We start from the raw sequence: 23,246 nt of genomic DNA, 5'->3' as shown, positions 1-23,246 counted from the left end.
TCTCTTATCATCAATCGCTTTCTCAGCCTTGTTACACGCCTTGGTCAGTAAACCAGCATTAGACGCTCTGACCTTTTTCAATTCCCGGCACCACTGGATTTTTTGGCATGACGGGTGTAGGAGTGGAGCCGAGCATGAGAGGCAATCTAGGAACGGTGTGAAATAATTTAAAATTGAGATATTAGATAAATATCTGAGCCACATTGCCAAAAGAGTAATTTAGAATGTGACATTTTTTGTTCTAAATTGTGCGTGACAGCACAATAGAATTTAGAAAAAAGAAAAGCCAAATGTAAACACTATCAATTAAATTTAATGTACACAATTGACAATGTACTATAGGATATATGCAGATCAGTGCACAATGCACTGACTGTAGTATGGATAGGAGATGAACATGTGATTAGGAAAGGGCCTGAGGGCAGTGGCAATGTTACTCAAATATTTACCTTTATGAAAGTTGAAACTTATAGTTGTAACATTGAGCAGGGAGCAGGGATTATGTTGAGGGTGCTGCCATGCTGTATACTTTGTACAAAAAATGGTTTCACCTAAATTTTGGTGTTTTTGGAGAGAAATATAAATAAAAGTATGTTTGAAAATGGGTCCCAGATTGCGTCTGAGCATGCTCACGAGCATGCCCTGATGCAAACTTCCCTATGGTTTTGAAGATAAAGGACAGATGACAGCACCAAACTTGGAGAAAGTCCAAAGGAGGGAGATTTGAATTGTGTCAGCTACATCGCCCCCCCCCCCCCCCCCCGACAGAGTGAAAAAAAACCAGAATACAAAAATGCTACAATAAATCGTGGAACTTCGAAGCGGAACGTGAGAACAGAATTTCACCGTGAAGTCTCGACTCAAATTAACAATCGGTACGATTATGTTACAAATATTAAGTATTTCCCCAAGTATGGCAAACTCAGGACACTTGAAAAAGTGTGTAAAAATACTAAGTGAATCAAGATGCGTACCAATGCAAATCAAACATTTGCCGCTTGGCAGTCTAAGCTTGAAACATGACCAGCACTGACAATATATACGAATCTAAGGTTGACTTCCTTAACATCCCTAAATCAACAATTAACACTTGGAGAAAGTCCCAAGGAGGGAGATTTGAATTGTGTCAGCAACAGACTCCATGATATGCCTCGCGTCCCAGACCTGGGCCTACTCGTTGGTTTAGCTGAAGACATTCTCCGCACTGGCTTGTGAGACCTGAACGCTCTCGCGCCACGCCCGAGTATCTTTAGGGTAAAGTAGCGTAAAAAAGAATAGCCATACACACTACCGTGTGTGCGTAAATTACAAAAACTACTCACTAACCTTATTGGTCATTTTTTTACATCCGGATATCAATTTCTTCCAACAGCTTCTCCATTTTTGCAAAACAAACTGCAGTCTGTTGCAATAAACACATTATTTTGTGTATATCGCAAAGCCGGCATTTACGGGATCGTCGGCCACCTTTTCTCAAAAGTCACGTGTGGCGGCATTGTCAAATCAAAAACATATTTGATATGTGATATCCCCATAAAAATGTCAGCGTGATGCGACCATTATTACGGACTTATTGCACTTTTTGTGTTTTTGCCAAAAGCCCCCTGGTGGCCAAACCGGGCATCACAAGGGGCCGCGATTCGGTCCCCAGGTAGCGGTCATACCCCAAATACATAATATTTTTAGTTTGAAACTCTATTTTTTGGTTCTCTAGATATTTTGTTTATTCAGAAAGAATTCTGATTCCAGTAGACGAACTTTTTGTTTTTGAAGAGAGGGAGATGGACATGTTCCTAATTTTTTTGCTTTAAAAACATTCTGACATTTTTTAAAAGGTTTTCAAGAATTTTTTTAAACATCTTAGCGATCTTCTTTAAGTCATGCTCCATAATCATTTATACAGTTCAGGTACGTCCAGATAATTATATAAAATGCATGTGAAATGATTGCTATTGAAATAGAATTAGGTTTTTGAGAATGTTTCTAACATCTTAGATATCTTGTTCATTTCTCCTGTCATCTTGCTGAACTCTGCGTTTATGTTTTCTTTCACTTCATTCATGTCACGTTTCATCTGTTCCTTTATATCTCGAGCACTTATTTTGGATTCTTCCTTGACCGTTACCAAGCCTTCCTGTAGCTCCTTATGCTTCCTTGCCAAGCTTTCAATCTGTTCTGGTATCCTGCTCATGTCCTCGTCTGTTTTGCCATGGGTCGCCTGAAGGAAAGGAACCGATTGGTATAAAGGGAGAGGCGGACATTTTCTGGCAAGGTCTATATTCTTCCCATACCTACCCGAACTTTCTCAACGAGAAATCTCAGCATGCTTATTTGTACGACTGCAAGTGAGTTTGGCTGGAGCGGCGTTTAAGCAAGTTGACGTGATATTCCAAAACTGTTCCAAAATGGTCCCCCAGCCTACTAATGACATAGAAATGCGAAAACTGAGCTTTTTAAAAGTTGAAAAATTTAGATGAGTTCCTTTCTCGTGTGAATCAGCAATCGTATATGAGGTTGCGTATCATCTAAGACTCCCACTTTGATTATCATAGCGTCTTATGACGACTTTTACTTCGATGCAACAGAATTGACGAACGTATTCCAAGTCGTGGAGACGGCCTACGACTTCGATAACGATTCGTTTCATCCATCTTATGCACAGGTTAAATTTGGAATTCAAAATATTCTTTTAAAGATGCAGTGGAAACGTTTGTCAATCAGTTTAAATCAAATAGTTTAACCAGGAAACTCTGACTCAACTTCGTAGATGAAGTCAGACTGAGAAAAGGAAGGGTGTGCAAACTCTCTGTAAGCTTACTTTAGCTTCAATGGGTGGTTCACGTGACCATGGTACGCGAGTCCGCTATGGCAGCGCGTTTTAAAATAGGGCAGAAGCTCTCCGATGTTGAGCGGTGAGGAACAGAGTTACTAGAGTCTTCTGATGAGACCGAGTTCACATATAAATCACATTGTCGCATGTCATGCCTCGTGACTATCAAGTGAAAAAATAATGATTGTCCAATCGACATATCAACCCGTATGAAGCCACAGAAACACACGTGAATTGTGAATTGCAAATCAGCCATAATCCACCTTCATGTTAACTCGACATTGTAGGCAATACTTAAGTGTGGGCTGAACAGAAATAATCTGATCACACTCTGATGATTTCAAACCAAGTTTGTGTTAATTACCTGTCGTGAATTGTACCATTCCTCTATTATGGCGGTCTCAGACATAACCCAATTCCGTGCTATCCTTGCCATGGGCCCCGTGATCCTCCTTAGACAGATCCTGTTGCGTTTTGGTCCCCTCTGCACAATGTCCTGATAAGTGCATTTCGTCGAATCATCCCCCCGCCCAACTTCGGCCATTCCCTTGCCTCTGCCATCCTTCGCGAGAAAACCACCAGAGTGCCTTTTGAGGAATAAAAGCACTTCATCAATCACTTGTTCACAATCGAGGAGAAACTTTGCCTAGAAAAAAAATTAAAGAAATGATGATTATACCGTGTTGTGCAAGAAGTAAAACGTGAGGTCGGAAGTGTTTATAATTTGGCAGAGGCCTAACTTGCGCGGGGATGCCCCCCCCCCCCGGAAAGCCACCAAAAATAGTTTTGTCCGTGATTTTGGAGAAGAAAAATAGATCAAAAAGTGATATTGTGCCCAAGGAGCCTTTTTTCCCCTTCCCCGACCAAAAGGTTAGCTACGCCCCAGGGGCCGATTGTCAGCAAGTATATCAGCTTGTAACATCATGTTACATGTTGTTTCATATACATGTACTTGTACATTGATATATATGCAACAACATGCCGACATGATTGTTACCAGCTGAAGACATGCTTTCTAACAACCGGGCCCACTTAGGACCAAGGATTCCAGGGTCCGGTAGCTACTACTTGTTAAGATATGATGAGAGACGATCAATTTCTGCGATTTCTCTATCAATGCAATGGTCGAAGTGGTTTGTTTTGAATTGTTTGAACCAGTTTTTGTTCTTCTTTCATATAGCGTGTGCTCGGCTCTTGAGAGTTTTTTTCCTCCTCCAAGTACATGTACATGTAATTGCATTAGGGTAATTACATGTAGGTAATTGTTTCTTCGTGCAACTACATTGTAGGGTCATGCCCAAACTCGATTTATTGGCCTGGTGACTGAGAGTTCGGCGAAAAAACATCAGTTTCGGGACAGGTCAATTCCAGTTGCACGATTCATGATCAGTGTGGATGTAGAATATGGTTGGTCAAGATACTCACCTGTAAAGCTAACATCTGCTGTTGTGATTGTTTCATCACCTCCTGAATATCATCGACAGCTAAACCAACCTGTAATGATCAAAATGGTATATGCATGACGACAAATTGGATGTTTCACTTTAAACCTTCATGAAGGGAACAGAAGAAATCAAAGAACTACATTTTTTTTTAACTTGTGTGTCGTGCTGGGCCCATATTCATAAAAGCCGGCTAAGCCTAGTTGGCAACTTTTTTTGACCCTAGCTGCCAACTAAGCGCAGTTGGATACTAAGTGTTATTCATAAAACCCTGCTAAGCTCAGTTTGGTGCTAAGTTGTGTGCTAACTTTAGAGGTGCTCTGGGGTAGCTCTAAGTCACTAGTTTGCAACTAATTTTGTCAATTCTACCTTGAAGTCAGAGACAAGATGAATTCAGGAGCTGGCAAAATTGCACAGTGTGAAGAGAAAAGAACGGGATATTCAGAGTCATACTTATTTTGTTTTTGTGATATATCAAAATATCAATATTTTGCAATGCAACTGTGTTCTGTTCATTCCCTCCATGACATATTCCGTGAATTTGAGCATTATCACATGTTGAAATCTTGAAATTTTGAGCGATATATTATATCATCGTAATCATACTAGTTTTGATATGTTTCTGCCTCTACAGGTGATATTTTGATTTGATGTTTTAGGCATGCTCATGTTACCCCCTCTAGTATTCAATGACATTGAAAAATCCCAAAAAAATATCAAAGAATATCAAAATGTCAAAATGTCAAAATGTCAACATTTTGATAATTTCTATACAATATCACGAACATTAAATGAAAATTTCGTTTTAATTAAAGTATTAGAAGTAACTCCAGTTTCCAGCAAAACTCAAAAACGTGGAAAAAACTAAATTTAATCAACCGGGTATATCTTTTTTTGGGGGGGCCTTTTTTAATTCTCAAAATCAAACTATCAAACCCTGCAACATTGAAAAAAAGCCTATAGGGAAATAATAGACAATTCCAACCATATGCCGCAAACGGAATCAAAAACCGTCCATCCTATGCGGAGTTACAAATTATTTTAGATGTTGATATCAAGTCGAAAGGCACACACAAAATGCTTGCATGCCATCCCCTTTTGAAAGTAAAACTAACGCGCCTTGTGGTATGTGGTTTGGGACAAAGGCCAAATGCCTAGCTAACAACTAACAAAATCTCAGTTGACAACTAACTACCTGGCAATGTTCTTAGGAGGGTTTTCTTAATAGGAAAATAGCAGCATACTATGTAGCAGCCAACTAGGCATTTGGCAGTCTGCTAAGGCCTAGTTGGCTGCTAGTTTAGCAGGGTTTTATGAATATGGGCCCTGGTGGTCAAAGTAAGAACCCGCTCATTGGATATCGGGGGAACTCTTTGTTTTACAATGTTTATAGCTCTTATTGAGCCGCAGTTGCACCAATTTGTGTTACTCCATTTCTGTATGATTACCTACCAATAGATTCATGACTAGGATCGCCATAACCACAAGGAAGAGAGCAAATTGTACATAGGTGACGGCCTCGTACCAAATCATCACTCCCCTTTGTTGTTCGCTTGCTCGGTCATCAAACATATTACCGTAGTCCATCTCGCCGACCATCATGACGAAGGTCTTTATGATAGAGGTAATCTCATAGCGAAATGATACCTGAAATTAGGTTTGAATGTTGTAATGTGTCACAGATCCAAGGACTGACGTTTGGTAATCACCAAACACGAAAAAGCTCTACCCAACATAAGTTGTCCTCTAGATCTTTGCTCGAGAGTTTGTCCTCGAACATACAGCCCCTCCCTCTTTCACTGAACAAGATTCTGCTTGGTAGTCTAAAAGTTGAGGCGTGCCGGACACAGCTTGCAAGAACATTTTGGCTAACATGGCTAATGCTACTGTGTCTAATAATATTGCCACTGGCATACACATAGATAGCTAGGGTCCTAGGATGTGCTGTCTGTAGTAAGAGCCACCGCTGGATTATTAGGGCCATTTACACGGTAACGCCACAGGCACGTGTGTAGTCAGTGGGAGGGGGGGGGTTGTCAGTCGAGTTGGGGGGGGGGGGGGGGGGGTATTATTCCCAAGTGCCTGTGGGTGAATGGGGCAAATTGCATCATTGGGGTTTTCTGTGTTGTATAAATTGTTTGGTGCACTTCTGATACTGTCTTACAGCGGGAAAATGGCCAAATACCTGGTGTATTGGCCTTTAATGACGTACATGTATTGGTATGTACATGTACATCAAAACAGACCAGACCAGATCACATTTATGCGCGTTTACGTGTACATGTACATTGCAGATCAATCTTGATCGGTTTGGTCCCGTGTAAAAGGCCAAACTGTGTCAGTCACCCAACAAGTGCTAGGGACCAAACTCGGCAATGCCTTTATTAGTAGTTTGGATGACACAGTTAATACCCTGAACGCAAACCTATAACGCAGTTCTCAACGTGCCAGACAGGGTTTATACATAATTGCGTGTGTATACGAATGGAGAACACGGAGGGTTGAAAAAAGTGACTTGAGCCAATTTGATTTTTCTGTTTAGTTCTGTACAGTGCAAACTTCTTCCCTCAGGCCTTGATTCTTCGATAAAATCCTCCCAAAATTTGGCTTCTTCCTAAACCGTTGATTCGCGGTATCATCAACGGTTACACTAAGCAATATAGTGTAATGATTATCTGAACAGAAAAAAAACGCATACACACTTTGTTGAACTAGTCGGTGATTGAAGTAGTTTATGAAGAAGCAAAACGGCAGCGATTAAGACTCTAAAGTAGGATATGATTTTATTTGAAACACAGTAGGTCTACATACCTGATTTGCCAGTAAACAGTGAAAGGAGATGGCAAAGGCCACAATGAAGAGAAGAAGCACGGGTAGGAAGAGAAGGAATGATCGGAGGATGGTGGTGAACATAACGACATAGAGACCGAACACGGGTAGCCTCCTAATGAATAGGAGGAGATTGATCCAACTCCAGAACACAGAGAGTGCACCAAGCTGCCATTGCCAGTCCTGAAAGAAGGGAACGAGAGTGAGCAAGATGTAAAGTTATGGCGAAATGCAATACACGGTGATGACAAGTGCCTGCTAGTTGCCATAGTCATATACATGTAGAACGAACCACAATTTACAGTGTAAATGCACTATGCGCAAACGAAGCCTTGTTTTGAATTCAGCGGTTATGGTTTAAAGAAATGATACCGAACTAGAGGTAGGCCTATTGGTTGTCTCACCCAAACCGCGAGGGTGGAGCTAAAATGTAGACCGAAACGGAGGCGTAGCCAAGGCTTTGGCAAATATTTTAGCTCAACCCGAGTGGTTTGGGAGAAAATCAATACCGACGTGAGGTATCAATTTCTATTCTAAAGCATCTCAAATTAAACGTCAAATAATGTGGTTTTAAGTGCTTTTGAAATGCTTTCCTTACCCAAACTACTGAATTCAAAACGAGGCTTCATTGGCGCATATGCATTTACATTGTAATGTGCGGTTCATTCCAAACTAAATTGTTTCAGAATAGGCAACCATAGCGTCAGGCCATGGGATTAAACAGGGGGGAGTTTTATCTTCAATTCTTTTTTGCATATACATGTATATGGATGTACATCTTCAACGAGTGGAATGTTCCAAACTAGGATGTCATATTGGTCACGTGTTTATGGGGGCGTTTGGCTACGCCGATGACATTGTTATTCTATCTCAAATGAAATGTGGGTTGATGGAAATGTTGAAGATATGCAATATTTTCTCAGTGGAGTATCATGTCACATTTAACGCCGCAAAGAGTATTTTGCTTTTCTTCGGTATAAAAGAGCCGAATGAAGAGATTTTCATTATATGGAACGGCAGAATAATGGCCGAAGATCATACAAAACACCTAGGTCACTTGGTTGGCGTTGACGTTAAGAAGAACGTCATTAACGACGTCATCGCGGAAATGTACAAGCGAACAAACTGTATGATATCATTATTCGGTTTCTGTGATTTCGAAGTAAAGTACAGGCTGTTTAAATCTTATGTAATGTTATTTTACGGTAGCGCACTGTGGAACTATTCTCATCGATCTTTTATCAGATTCAACACAGCTTGGAGAAATTGCATTTGAAAGTTATTCAGGTTACCCTTCAGAACCCATCGTATATTGCTGCCGTCTATTTGTAGAGCCGAACAGTCCGATGCCCAGGTTTTTAAGAGATTTGTGAGATTTTTTAAAAGCTGTATGGACAGTAGTGAAAGCAAGAGAATATAAATAAGTGTTGAACTGACTCTTCTGGGAGGAACGAGTGTGTCACGAAATCTGGCGAAAGTATGTGACTTTTTCGGCTGTACTATTGATAATCTACCTGTAAGGCACCTATTCCATAGAGCTATACCCTATACTATACTATACGCGAACAATAGTTTCATGGTCATGCACCCTTTGTGAAGCCATTGTTCGCGTATAGTGTAGTATACCGTATACCTCTATGGGGAAGGTGCCTAAGGCACCTATTCCCCATAGAGGTATATGGTATACGGTGCATGACCATGAAACTATTGTTCGCGTATAGTATAGTATAGGGTATAGCTCTATGGAATAGGTGCCTAAGGCACCTTCTCCATAGAGCTATACCCTATACTACACTATACGCGAACAATGGCTTCACAAAGGGTGCATGACCATGAAACTATTGTTCGCGTTTAGTATAGTATAGGGTATAGCTCTATGGAATAGGTGCCTAAAGAAAGAGACATTCGAGGAAAGGGAGCCTAACGGACCAGTAATCAGGGACTTATTGAGAATGCGCGACCGCAGGAAGTTTGCTATTCTACAAAGAGTAGAGGTAGAGCAGTTGATAAATGTATTATGCACAGAGTGAAACTCGTTTTTAACTGTGACAATACAACAATCATGTTCTTGTTATAAAGCCTGTTACTTCACACATTTCGTTAGAAATAAATAAATGAATAATAATAACCGCTTGGGTTGGTGCAAAATGTGGAAGCTGTCAAATGCAATTGAAACTACATTTTTTGTTGTTGAAATTGAGAATCTGCCAAGGTTTTTATCTACACTTGAGCTCCACCCTCGCAGTTTTGGTGAAACAACCAATACCTCCAGTTCAGTATAAATTCCTTAAATGAAGTATCGGTAAAGCCCGCAGCACACTAGCCGCCAACTTCGGCGTTCACTGGCGTTTTTGCCGCAAGAGTCCTGAAAGCCTGAAAAATCCCTAGTCTGCTACGAACGGCGTCGGCGAACGCGACTTGACGCCACTTGCCGCAACTAAACGCCAAATGTTTGATTTGACATGTTTGATTTTTGACGCGTGTCGCCGCGTTTAAACGCAAGAAGAAGCAGGTGTGCTACGGATTGCCGCCTGAATTGGCGTCAGCGGTGAGGCTATGGCCAATCAGTATGCGTGTTGATGTCACATGATTTTAAAATGGCAGCCTAAAGTGGCGGAAAAGACGCTACTGGACGCCGACTCTGGGCAGGTGTGCTCTGACCGGGATCCACTGGCCACCAACTTCGACGTCGAGAGGCGTCAGCTGAACGCTTCTTGTCGCCAAAGTTGGCGGCTAGTGTGCTGCGGGCTTAATGAAGTACAACCACCCTAGATAACCGTTAGGCTTAGCTATGACAAAGTGCGTCAAGGCTATTGGTACCTCCGGGCAAGAACTAAATAATAAGTGGTTAAAATAAACTGATTAAATATTTACAACAATTATTGTGGGGTACAGGGGGGTACGAGCAACAGATGGATAAGTAAACAACGTAGCGAACTCCGGCCGGCTGTTCCCGTATCGTATTTCCACAACATAATGGTGAGACCAGTGTAGAGCAGGTTTTTGGGTCGCCTCAACCCCTTATGCCCTCAGGCACTGAACGAATAATCAGTCCACTGTCAATGAGTGAACAAGCCGCGTCACACGACTTTACAGCACCAACGCCAGGAAAGTTTCAGACAACTGCCAACAGCAAGTGGACAAGCCGCATTACACGACTCTTGCTAGAAGGTTCCACTGCGGTCTAGCAGTTTTAACGGCACCAGCGCCAGGATATCAGAACAGGAGCTCCTTCTGCAAAAAGGCCCTAGACGCTACCCAGTGACTCTGGAAGTGTTTTTGTATTTTGCTCAAACACCCAAAATTAGCTCATACCCCGTAAACATTACACAATAGAGAGTTCCCAACACTAAGGCATTCAGGCCTAGTTGAACCACTATTACTTCTGAATAAAGTCTAAACGTTTATAAGAGTGTCTATTTCTAAACCACAGGGGCTGACACAATCACTACTGCCATCAAAACCCTTCAATAATAACCAGCTAACCAAAACAGGGTGTCCAACAAACATGACAAAAAGGGAAGAGGGACGTCTTCGCTAGGCAGACCAGACGCCATCTCCGACGTCCAGAGGAGGTTTTTCTTTCGCAACCAGTGCCTAAACGCCAGAAAATTCCCCAATGTGGCATCCCCAGTGTGGCATGGTGTAACTAAAGTCAGGAGTTTGCGGCCGACAGGACATTTTTGGGTTACTTGATTGGGGTTAAGTTACTTGGTTACTTGATTTCAGAATACAATGAGCAAATCCTCTTACTTTATGATGGATGCCAAGTTACTCTGAGCTGAGTTTAAATTTCTTTAATTTGAAGGTTGGGGTTCACCACACTTTTGACAAGCGGCGATCCTCTGAACTAATGCTTTATCCACATGCAGATTAATTCCTTTCGTCGGGCAGATATAATCTTTTCAAAAATATATTTCAATGCAGTTTCGGCTTACATGGTCAGTCAGTCAGTCAGAGATAGGCCAATTAACCTGATTTGTTATTGACCACAAAATATCCGAACAAGTTTTTGGCAGTGGCGGGAATGAAGTGAATTACAATAGCAACGCCAAACTGGCGGTCGGCGCGCGATATTTTCCGATTTCTCTTTTGCGGATGGATATTATTTGAAAAATTGTATTTTGTATAATATAGCCACCTGTGCATTACAGATGCTAACGATCGCCTTTTTAAAAACATTTTGGCAGAAATGTGCAACATTCAGAAAATTGTAAATCTTGGCCTTTTGAGCATTAATTTTCCTAATATTTTTATACCAATTACATGGAATGTATTTTTTGGACCTGCACGCCCCATGCTTCGATGTGAGAGTCCAAATCTGAAGTGAGTATGTCGCATCCTAAAGTCTGCAGGATTGTTCAAAACTCAAATTATGACCTCCAATTTTTAAGCTAATTAATTCAATTCTTTATTTCTTATTCAGAATGGGAAGATAACGGTTGGAACTAAAACACGTATTGAAATTTGGAAGTGCTAATTGTCCATCGTTTGGTTTGATTCAGAAATTTCCGATGATTGCCGAAGTCATTGACCAATGAGAGGGTTTAGTCATTGACCAATGAGAGGGTTTGTTTTCATTTACATCACTCACGTGGCCTAGAAATCACGTGTTTGGGAATCAAGTTGTAATTGAGTCAAGTTTTTTTAACACGCTGCAGGTTGCCCCCCCCCCTTCACCGACCCCATAAACCTGTGCCTAAATTGAGATCCCGGATAATAAAACAGTTGAAGTTACTTGCCCCTAATGCAGTAATAAAGAGATAATAAATCTGTAGTTAAAGGACGGTGATTGCACACCCGATCCCCCACCCCCACTCCCACCCCTAGCACGGGCACTAACCAGGCGGGCCAACTTTACTCTCTTATTCATGACCGCAGTACAAATCATTCCCGCAAAAAGAAATTTCTCACCCAGTAGCCTGGTTTGTCTCAGCACCGATAGTGGCGCTCCTCGGTTCCGAAGTTGCATTAGGATAATGAGCCAAACCAAATGACGGACAATTAGCACCTCCCATTGAAATTGTGGTCTATGATTGGTATCAGCTGGCCACGAAACGGGCAAATGATGCCATTGACCGCCAGGTGTGTGTTCTTCGGGATCATCGTGCCACTAACTCTGGCGGCGAGAGGTGTTCTGTCAAACCCCTCTCTGAACGCTTGAGTTGGCGTCCAGGGTGCCACAAGCTTTAATGTAATGTAAGCTCACAGAGCCATATTCATATGGCACAAATCAATGGTTACCCGGTATGTATTAGGAAAAAAAACTAGCGGGCACCTATCTACACTGCAGACTATACAATCTTATCTGCGACTGATATTGGCTGAGGCATAAAAAAGTCGGTACGTGGCTGTTTTTCAACGAAAATTTGAAGAATTTTATCAGGAAGAAAATAATATTGTTCTTTTTTTTAACTTACCAATCGTAAGCCTGTTTCAGTCTGGCACTGTTCAAAATCTACAACAAGGAGGATTGCTGTTAGATATACAAACCACTCGATGTAGTTCTCAATACCACTGAGATATCCAGCTAGCCCTGAGAACGGGATCTGAATCACCTGAAATATATTCAAGTAATAGATAGTTGTTTTCAACTTGAATTTTGACAGTTACAGTTCGAACTTGTATTTTCTGTTGGGTAACTGATGGGCTTTCCATAGTTGGTTGTCCCTTAAGAATGCCACACTTGAAGGAAGTGGGGTATGCATTAGCCAACCTGGAGGCTGAGACTTGCTCGCCAACCACACACCCCGACAAGGACAGCGCTTTAACAAACCCAGCTACTGGGAACCATGGGCTGGTCCCAAGCAGGCTGTACAGTGTACCCTAGAGCGCGGGATCTGTGTAGCCAGTACTGAAACTTGTTCAAGGAAAACAGGACTGAAGTGAACGTCGGATGCCATCGACCACCCCGGCTTCAGGGGACAATGGACTTCTTTGGCGTTATTTGGGTTTCCAGGGGGGGGGGGGGTACGATCAAAAATACAAGACCCATCCACAGTCAATTTTTAAGGTGTATTTTTGCCAAACAAACTTCCAAACACTTTCAATTACTTTTCCGAAAGTTGGTACTTCGCAACCCCCATTTAGTGCAATGAACACGCTTCCTACCTCTTTAAGCAGCAGCGAAATGCCTAGGATCCATATGCCGATCCTGCAAACCTGGCCGAATGTTGATATAAGAGCCTCAGGGCCAACTGTTGCTGTGTGATGCCTGATCCTCTCACAGTCTGTGCCGTTGAGGTCTTGGAGGATGTGTAAGTCTCTAAAAAGCAAGAGAATATTGTAATACTTGTCCCCAGTGCCACCACTGGACGGTGACGTGGGTTTATGCTTCATAATTAAATCACCGTGCCACCCAATTTAAAGCATGACCGCTAACACGCACCCTCAACCACTAGCAAAAAATTGTTCGAGCCCGAAAAGCCAGCCTAATGGCACATCGTAAGAATAATGCTGAAAATAGGATAATCGAGCATTTGTTTGAACATCAGACTGTTTTTCACACCACGTTTATGACAAGCCGTTCGTCCAATAACTAAGAAAACCTAGGTTCTTTCAAAAATCAGTTTGATGGAAGTTAAAGGTGACCTGAAATGCTTTTATTAAAATTCTAACTTGGGGTATAAAACTATAGGGCATAACATAAGAAACACAAGTGTGAAAACCGCATAAAAATCAAACTACTCATCTTAAAGTTATAGCAGTTTGTAATTCAAACATTCCAGGTGGTGCAGGAAGAACAAATTAATGATGTACATTGTGCTGTACTGAAATAAAGTTTTGATAGTTTCATGCTTATATTTTAATTACCCTGTCACAGGTATGAGCTTTTAGGGAACAGGTAAATGTGCAATTTTAAAATATAGGCATGAAACTCTAAAAAACTTTATTTCATTACAGCACAATCTACATCATCAGTTCGTCCTTCCTGCACCACCTGGAATGTTTGAATTTTCTACCTGCCATAACCTGAAGATGGGTAGTTTGCTTTTTATGCGGTTTTCACCACTGTGCTTGTTATCTTATGCCCTATCATTTTTTCCCTAAGGTAAAGAGTGTTGCAGGTGACCTTTAAGAAAACCAGGTCTTTTTCAATGAAACCAGGTTTCTATCGAAGAAAACATAGTTTTCTTTCATATAACTATGTTATATGGGAAAAAAACTAGGTTTTCTTTCAAGAAGACAAGGTTTTTAAAAACAACTTAGTATTCTTCGAAAAAGTATAAGTTTCATGTTCTCTCTTCAAAACCAGGTTTCAAAAAAGATAAAGACTATGTTTTCTTCCATATAACCTAGTTTCATTGAAAAAAAACATGGTTTTCTTCTATGAAACTAATTTTTTAAAAGAAGAAAACCAGGTCTCCAACCCAACCTCTCCCCCAGACGAACCATGCGTGCCATGTTGTTGGTACGGGGTAAAAAGACTAGGTTTTCCCTCATATGGATTGGAAACCAGGATTTAAAAGAAATATAATACTGGTCTTTTTCAATAAAAACTAGGTTTTGATGAAGACATGTATATAACCTGGTTTTATTCCAGAAAACATTGTTTTCTTCCATGAAACTAAGTTTTAAAAGAAGAAAACCAGGTTTTCTTACTGAAAATTAGGTTTTCTTAGTTATTGGACATACGGCTTGCCATACACATGGCCATCGGTTCCATCAGTTAGATCATGATATGGCCCAGCTATTGGGTCATTAAACACAAGCACAGAGTTCATTTGACCATGTTATGTCGGTTTACTTCGCAGTTCCGGTTTCCTCCTTCATACCATGGTTCAATTGAATATGTTCTGTGAGTAAAAATTACCTACTTGTATTGATGAGGTGCCATGAACGCTGTCGAGAGCACATATCCGTTTACAAAGAATAGGAAGACCACATACGATAGCAGATTCATAAAAAAGGCCGCCCGTCCGAATCGCCTCCATTTTAGTAGCAGCAAGACTCTGACCAGTGGGTGGGAGAGAAGCTCCACTCTATTGTGACGGATCTGTAAGTGGAATCCAGAAATTTGGTTAGATCCAAAAAAAGGAAAAGAATGCATTAAGAGTGTTTCCTTCCTGTTTCGCACGCCATTTGAAAAGAAGTGAAATGTTTTGTCGCTTACCCAAGAAAGAAAACATGTTATTTGTTGTTTTTTTTAAACGAAATGAGTAAAGGGTCCGTCTTTTTATGTACTAATGCTAACCCCTGGAGCCATGAACCTTTTTTCCAGTCCACACCAGACAATTTTATGATAATGCTAAATAACCCCAACTCTTACCTTCTGTTGCTATCATTGGACAACCTTTTTTGTTCATATCTCAAATCACAGACTGAACCAACTACGCCTTACGTTGTCAGAGCATCAATTTGCACAAATGACCCTTGAATTGAGGGCTCACGAGGAAACACAGTCGGCAAGTCATGGATACAATGCTGTAGCTAGAAAGCTGTTCAAAAGCTGAATGGGTGGATCTTCAAACTGATATTAGCTAAAAATCAAAAAGGGGTTCTTACCATTTGTCTGAGACAGTCACCTTTCCTGACAACAAGCATTCGATCTATGGTAAATTTTCCTGAAACTATTCTCGCATATCGGTCTTTGATCAGCGCGTTCCTCCATTCCTCATCGGAGATGAACTCGTCATTAAATGCAAATTCCTCCTCGTTTTCTTTTCTATTACTACCAGGTACTTGATGGAGTGTTAATCGATCAAACACCGGCATCCCTGAATGTTCTAAATTGTCAAACGCCTCTTTGTCTTGCTTGTGGTCTGATGTCGTTTCCAGCCCCGGTTCTTCTCTGCCTTGCTCGCGTGGTTGTTCTTTTGGCGATGACTCTAAGCAATTATCCAAGACTTCCCTTGCCACAACTGAAAATAATCACATTATCGTTAAAATACTACATATAGTCAATATTCGGCATACTCTTTACAGGAAGTGGTCAACAATACATAATTACAATCTAAAGGGATCATTGGAAGATACAAAGATGTTATCTCCCAATTCAGAGCACTGTATGTGAAGGGAAAGTAAAAATCCACTGGGTAAAAATCCCTTCATTTTCAAAGTTGGTAAAAATCCCCCCAAAATGTATTTTTCTAAAAAATAATTATTCGAGCACTGTATGTGAAGGGAAAGTAAAAATCCACTGGGTAAAAATCCCTTCATTTTCAAAGTTGGTAAAAATCCCCCCAAAATGTATTTTTCTAAAAAATAATTATTCGTATATTTTGAAGCTTTAATAGGCTTACAGTGAGTTTTTCTAAATGGTTTCACACTGTTCCTGTAGGTAAAAATCCTTGAAATGAAGTCATTTCATTATGACAACTTGCCTTTGCTGAGTGTCAAATGATTGTGTTACTGTTTGTTTTGGGAAAGAAACCATGCCAATGAATTGATGTTTGACTTTTCTTCTTTACCGTAGGTAAATAAAACCATCAGCGCACAACTTGGAACCACCTTTGTTCGACGCTTCCATGACTTCCACTTCCATGATGACTTTTAAAGGTATGACTGGTACTCCAACTTCCTACCTTATAAAGGCCTGGTCCCTTCATGGTTTCTTTCCCCAGACAACAAATGATGTTATTTTCATAATATGTAACAAATTTTATATGGTTTCTTGTAAAACAAAGAGCAACTCAATCATTTGACACTCAGCAAACGAAAGTTTTCATAATCAAATAGCTACATTGTAAGCATTTTTACCTACAGGAACAGTGTGAAACCCTTTAGAAAAACTCACTGTAAAGCCTATTAAAGCTTCAAAATATACGAATCATTATTCAGAAAGATTTTAGAATGTACATAACAGTCTGATAGGAATTCGGCCTTTCCTTATTGCATGTATTAACTGTCTTATACTCAACATTATTTCATTTTTGATGTATTTTAATGTCTTTTATATGTTTTGTTTATTACTGTCAAACCTGATGATCGTGAAAATGTTCAAATTAGTAATAAATACAGATTATTATTATTATTTTGGGGGGATTTTTACGCAGGCACCCAGTTAATCCAGATGAAAATGCTTGTATATCTTAATCTACATTTTTCCCACAGTATGGGTAAATTTCATTTTGATATTGCCATAGGTGTTAAAGGTATGTCAAATAAAAGAAATGCCAGTCAAAATGTCAGAATCATTGCAAATTACACTAAGTGATGAATCGGCACATCATCCTGCTTCCATTCTGCCCTAAGCCTCTTCTACCGTGCACCAACTGGTGAACATACTGTTTCAGATTATGCTCTTTGTCTGTCTAGAAAAATATTCAGATCCAAAAATAAACATAATGGTGTTTGACAGGTATTACTTTAATTGGCCATCTGCAGGGAACGTCGCAAGAAACATTTCGGACATTGCAATTTTTGACTAGTTCGTTTCAATTCGCTATCAAATAAAGACTAATCAACCTTTTTGCACTGAAATTTTAAATTGAGCAGAAAAATATCAGCTCTATAAATGAACTACATTTCACTAGAATACAAAAATGGAAGCAGAAGTGATTATTCCCTGAAGTTCGGGGCGGTTTTTTTTAATCCACCGGATATGAGCTCCAAGTTCTTGCTTTCACGCCATGATTCTTCTAATATTCTGCAAACAACTTACCCGGCATAACCTTGACCAGTTTAGCCATGATTGTCGTTTCAGCCGTTCCGTGGAAAATGGTCTCGTTCATCAATGCTTCCCTCCATCTATTCGATCGGATCACAGCCAACGCATTCTCTCTGTATGTCAAAAATGAAGAAATTCAGTGCAGGCATCGAAAACTAAAGCAGATTCTTCCAGCCACTTCATTTCACAATTCATTTACTCCCTAAAATCATGAAATTTCTCCTTTCTATGCATACGATCAAAAAAATTTAAAGCGAGCTCGCTTATATATTTTTGATACAATGGATAAGGTAGAATATGAATATATATAACAACTGTTTTATAAAGGAAGGTTGAGAAAAATCCCAATATTACGTGATTCCCAATTGTTATGAGTCTGTCTAAGTAAACACCTAGGTCTCCGACAAATTCAGCTGAAACGATGCTTGCATCGCAACCTTAAATTTAGGCGATATCGACTTTTTCATGTTGAAGTATTGACTCAAACAAGGCAAACTCCATTCTGATTTCACTGATACACAACGGTAGACGGTAATAAAGGCACTGGAAAAAAAGGCACTAGGAAAAAAGGCACTGGGTAAAAAAGGCACTAGGTAAAAAAGGCACTGGAAAAAAAGGCACCAGGAAATCGCTTCACTAGGTAAAAAAGGCACTGGAAAAAAAGGCACCAGGAAATCTCTAGGTTAAAAATTCATTTGGGGTGTAATGTGCTATGTGTAATGTGGTTCTAAGTCTTTCTCACCAATAAAACTGCAATGAGACTCATCAAGAATGTTTTGCTAGATGTCAATAGCCACTCTTGTGAAACTATTGTATCTTGTAGAAATAGGTTATTGGTGAGGGAACCCTGAATCTAACTTGATTAAACTACTGGACCAAATCGGATGATCTTTGTATTATTTTTTATAAGGATTCCCTGCCTATCCAAGCTAGTTTTTCTGGTCGGAGGGTACTGTCTACTGAAAATAGGCTGTTCCGTTTTTTGGACCACCCAGTATTCTGTTGATGTAGAAAAAAACTACACATAGAAATGCACATAGAAATTTTTATTTTATTTTTTATCTATGTGGTAGAGATTTCTCAGAGACTTCCCATACATTTTTTTTGGTGCCATTTTTTCCATTGCCTTTTTTTCCAGTGCCTTTTTTACCCAGTGCCTTTTTTTCCTGGTGCTTTTTTTCCAGTGCCTTTTTTACCTAGTGCCTTTTTTTTCCTAGTGCCTTTTTTTCCTAGTGCCTTTTTTACCTAGTGCCTGTTTTCCAGTGCCTTTTTTACCTAGTGCCTTTTTTCCGTATCTTTTTTTCCAGTGCCTTTTTTTCCAGTGCCTTTATTGCCTACATTCATACACAACACAAGTGAGTTTAAGTGAACCAGGATAAAACCGAAATGCAAGTCATCATGCAGAAGGAATTTCAGCGTATAAGGCTCGAAATCCTAAATGCAAGCCTCCATGTACCAGGATTTTTCGTGTACAAGGCTCGAAATCCGAAAAGCAAGCCATCGTGTACAATGAGTTTCAGTGTAAGGCCCGTAATCCGAAATGCGAGCCATCGTGTACAAGTAGTTCCAGTGTAAGGCTCGTAATCCGAAATGCAAGCCATCATGTAGAAGGAGTTTCAGTGTGAGGCTCTTAATCCGAAATGCAAGCCATCATATACAAGGAGTTTCAGTGTAAGGCTCGTAATCCGAAATGCGAGCCATCATGTAGAAGGAGTTTCAGTGTAAGGCTCGTAATCCGAAATGCGAGCCATCATGTACAAGGAGTTTCAGTGTAAGGCTCGTAATCCGAAATGCGAGCCATCGTGTACAAGGAGTTTCAGTGTAAGGCTCGTAATCCGAAATGCGAGCCATCGTGTACAAGGAGTTTCAGTGTAAGGCTCGTAATCCGAAATGCAAGCCATCATGTACAAGGAGTTTCAGCGTATGAGGCTCGAAATCCGAAATGCAAGCCATTCTGCAAGGAGTTTCAGTGTAAGGCTCGAAATCCGAAATGCAAGCAATCTTGTGCAAGGCGTTCAGCGTATGAGGATTGAAATCCGAAATGCAAGCCATTATGTACGAGAAGATATATCTTACGTTTGATTAGCATAAACCGCCAGATCCAGACAATTCATGTAAGTCACTGATGTTCTTCTTGTGACGCATGTAACACTGGCACCTCTTTCAATGAGCAATGAGACCACTTGCGCATTCCCACTGTAGCAGGCGAGATGAAGAGGTGAAAACTGAAAACACGACGTCGTAAACAAATTATCATGAATTGAGTGCGAGTGTCATACACTAATTCACCACTGATCGAAGTAGGCCAGATTGCAGGTTACGTATTGCTGTTCACTACGCTACTCCGAAAACGTCACAAATTATACAATTTTGCTGAAAAGATTCATAAATCAGAGGCTATTTATTTTACTTTAATTTAAACTTTTAGAACAAATACATGTACCAAAATACATATCACCAAAACCTGATTATTTGTTTCTCGTGACGATGACGTCATAGATAAAAAATATCGTTTTGTCCGTCCATTCAAACAGGCAATATTCCTTACATGTAACTCAAAATTACAAGATATGTTACTCCTTAGACATAGACATGCAGAAAATTTATTGAAATTAAATATACTTTGTCTAGTTGAGCCAATGTTTTATGTTAGCTTTCACGGCTTGTTAACGGTGTATTCCTGTTTCGCCTATTCCTGTTCCGCCTATTCCTGTTTCGCCTATTCCTGTTTCGCCTAATTCCTGTTTCGCCTATTCAAATGTATTGCTAACCTCCCCACAGACGTAGGAATATGAACCGTCCCTTACTGACCGACCAAACCCGAGGAGAGCCACATATGTACGCATTGAAACAATACGTCAATGGAGAGAGGGACATAATGAGTTACGTTGATGCCATCAGTTACCTTGTCTGACATAATATCATGATATGTATTTTCCACCTTGTTTGACTTTATATGTGCTGTACCTACATGTATATTATGACATGGGTTTTACAGCTGATTTTGATCAAATAATTATGAGAATGTACAATATTATGTATTTTTATCAAAAACTCATGAATTCAGTTTTCATAAAATAAACGACTGCTTTACTCTACTTAATCTATTAGTTTTTACTGTGTGTCAGTATGGTCCTATGGTCCTATGGTCAAATAAGTCCCGGACTGTCCCCGCTTTCAAGGTGACTCTTTCAAAACGGTCATGGCATAACAAAGTTGATGGCATTTGATTAGTCAAATTGTCATCACATCGTTAACATCATCTAATTGTCCCCTCACATTTTCCCCATAAAAAGGACATGCATCCCTAAGGTTCCCCGTGGGAGAGTCGATTTATTGTAGGGGTACTGGAAAGTAGGCGAAACAGGAATAGGCGAAACAGGAATAGGCGAAACAGGAATTTTGTAGGCGAAACAGGAATAGGCGAAACAGGAATAGGCGAAACAGGCATAAACCTTGTTAACACAGATGCTCATTCATTTACAATGACGTCACGTTTTTGTCAGCCAATCAGAATTCATGATCAGTAACCTTCGCAATGGACTGCAAAAGCGTGCCTCGGCTTTTATCAATCAGCCTAAATATAAATTTTCTATCTTGTGAACATCATTATGGTTACTCGAAACTGTCTATTTGGTTATGATATACTCAGTAAACAGCCGAATTTGTCTATCATTTATAGTTCATAGTTCATGTTAGTCACATTGGCTCCTTCTCTGTAAACATAACTGATGAGCAATGATGCTGTTGTGGTAATGAAGCAGTTGAGAAGCAGTAATATTATCGGGGTAAATGCCATTTCTATGTTCGGTTGAATCTTGGGACATTCAACTTTTAATAGTCGGACGTTTTTCCTCGGCCATCCATTACTCTTTTGAGCTCAAGTTGTTCTTTGGGTGTATTCCTGTTTCGCCTATTCCTGTTCCGCCTATTCCTGTTTCGCCTATTCCTGTTTCGCCTAATTCCTGTTTCGCCTAATTTCCGTTCTTTGATTCAGCAATTCTCCACTAATTGTCATAGTATTAAAATTATCTTACTTGTTCTTCACATCCGCCGCCTGGTTTTCTCCGTTTTGGCTGCGAGTTCACATCTGCACCCAGATCTAGGAGAAGTTCACAGGTCTCTAATAAACCTCGACTGGCGGCATAGTGCAACGGCGTTATGATTACGTGAGACGTAGACAGGTGAGGCCAGGTAATTCTGAAGAAGTACATTTAATAGATTCATTTTAGGAAGTGACTATTTGGCAAGCCCGTCATAAACGTGATTTAACTGATAAGCATGATGCTTTTTTGTAAATCCATACAGTCATGTACATGTACATGCTTCTTCATGGATTATTGACCAAAACCCGAGTTGAGTAACAGAAATTGAATCGAGAGCGGGAAGTCGGCCATTGTTAAATATGCGCATATAAATTCGAATATGACGTCACTGCTCTCTGATTGGCCAACATGTTGTAACTTCTCCGGCTCGCCAAAGAGGGTAGTATTTTTGCCCTGTTTGGCAAGCCCGGCTTGCCGAACAGAGTTGATTTTTAGTGCTGTTTGGCAACCGGCTCTCCAAGCAGGGCAAAAAAGATGCCTGTTCGGCGAGCCGCTTGCCAAATAGACCCGGCCTTCATTTTATAGGTTTTGAGGTTAGAAAGTAATTCATGCTAGTACCGACACTAGCCATTGGTCAATGACGGGTTAATCTACTTCCCTGCGCCTCAGCAAATCATGTATTCAGCTCATCAAACACCCTAAGAATGAAAACACGTCCTGATCTCGTTCTTTGAAATGGGAATATAGAGGCACGAGCATAGGGGTTAAATTGGCCATCTTTTGGGATGACTTATATGCGCTGTAAGGGCACCATGTCATGTTTGATTCACTAAATATATTCCTCGTGCAAGGGTGAATAGTTTAGACGTACTTTGAGGTGAGAGAGACCCCTGTTGGAAACTTTGCGTAACTTTATCTTGTCTGCCTGGGTGCTGCCTATAGTCAATTTAAATAGTTTTTATCATCACTCCAGTTGGCAAGTGAGACCATGCATTTCAAAGTAAATGAATTAATTGTCAAATCTTATGTTTTTCGAACATGCGTTCTGTGGACACCCAAGCGTGCACACATTGCCCTGCACTTGGCCATTTCAAACCCAAACCATTTCAAACCAGTAGATATAGTAGCACTGGCCTCGAACCCACGACCTTCTAATCACAAATTTGACTTTATTACACTGTGCCCATGCGTTTTGAGTAATAGATATCGATATTATCAGTTTCAGTCTATGGCCTGCATGCATGAAAATTAATCACTGCTTCATAATAAAATGGCGGTTACCACGGAGTGGAGGAGTGTCTCTTCAATAGGCTTATTATTAATATTTCTGCCCGTTGACACAGTATGTATATGTACCTTGCCTTCGCTTCAATGTTGGCATTTCCTCCCTCAACGAGAATTCGGACGATCCGATTCTCGCCAGCCTGGGCAGCTAAGTGAAGGGCGGTGAAGCCGTGGACTGGCACTATCATGTTCACTAGTGTTGAGAT

At 40.4% G+C, this 23,246-nt stretch overlaps 1 protein-coding gene across 1 annotated transcript; it reads right to left on the bottom strand.

The window, feature by feature from the left end:
• Positions 1–1,556: 1,556 nt before the first annotated feature.
• Positions 1,557–23,228, bottom strand: LOC135488539 (transient receptor potential cation channel subfamily A member 1 homolog). Its single transcript, XM_064773174.1, has 13 exons — positions 23,113–23,228; positions 21,748–21,910; positions 19,787–19,935; positions 17,705–17,823; positions 15,607–15,962; positions 14,919–15,097; positions 13,213–13,366; positions 12,522–12,659; positions 7,084–7,284; positions 5,725–5,919; positions 4,256–4,324; positions 3,195–3,476; positions 1,557–2,218 (listed from the first exon to the last, which is right to left on the bottom strand). Exons 1-13 carry the CDS (start codon positions 23,226–23,228, stop codon positions 1,964–1,966), a joined length of 2,376 nt encoding a protein of 791 aa, XP_064629244.1. The 3' UTR covers positions 1,557–1,963.
• Positions 23,229–23,246: the final 18 nt, after the last annotated feature.

Source organism: Lineus longissimus, chromosome 5 (genome assembly GCF_910592395.1).
Source record: "Lineus longissimus chromosome 5, tnLinLong1.2, whole genome shotgun sequence".
Taxonomy (NCBI): Eukaryota; Metazoa; Nemertea; class Pilidiophora; order Heteronemertea; family Lineidae; genus Lineus; species Lineus longissimus.
This window is presented reverse-complemented; position numbering and strand designations above follow the sequence as displayed.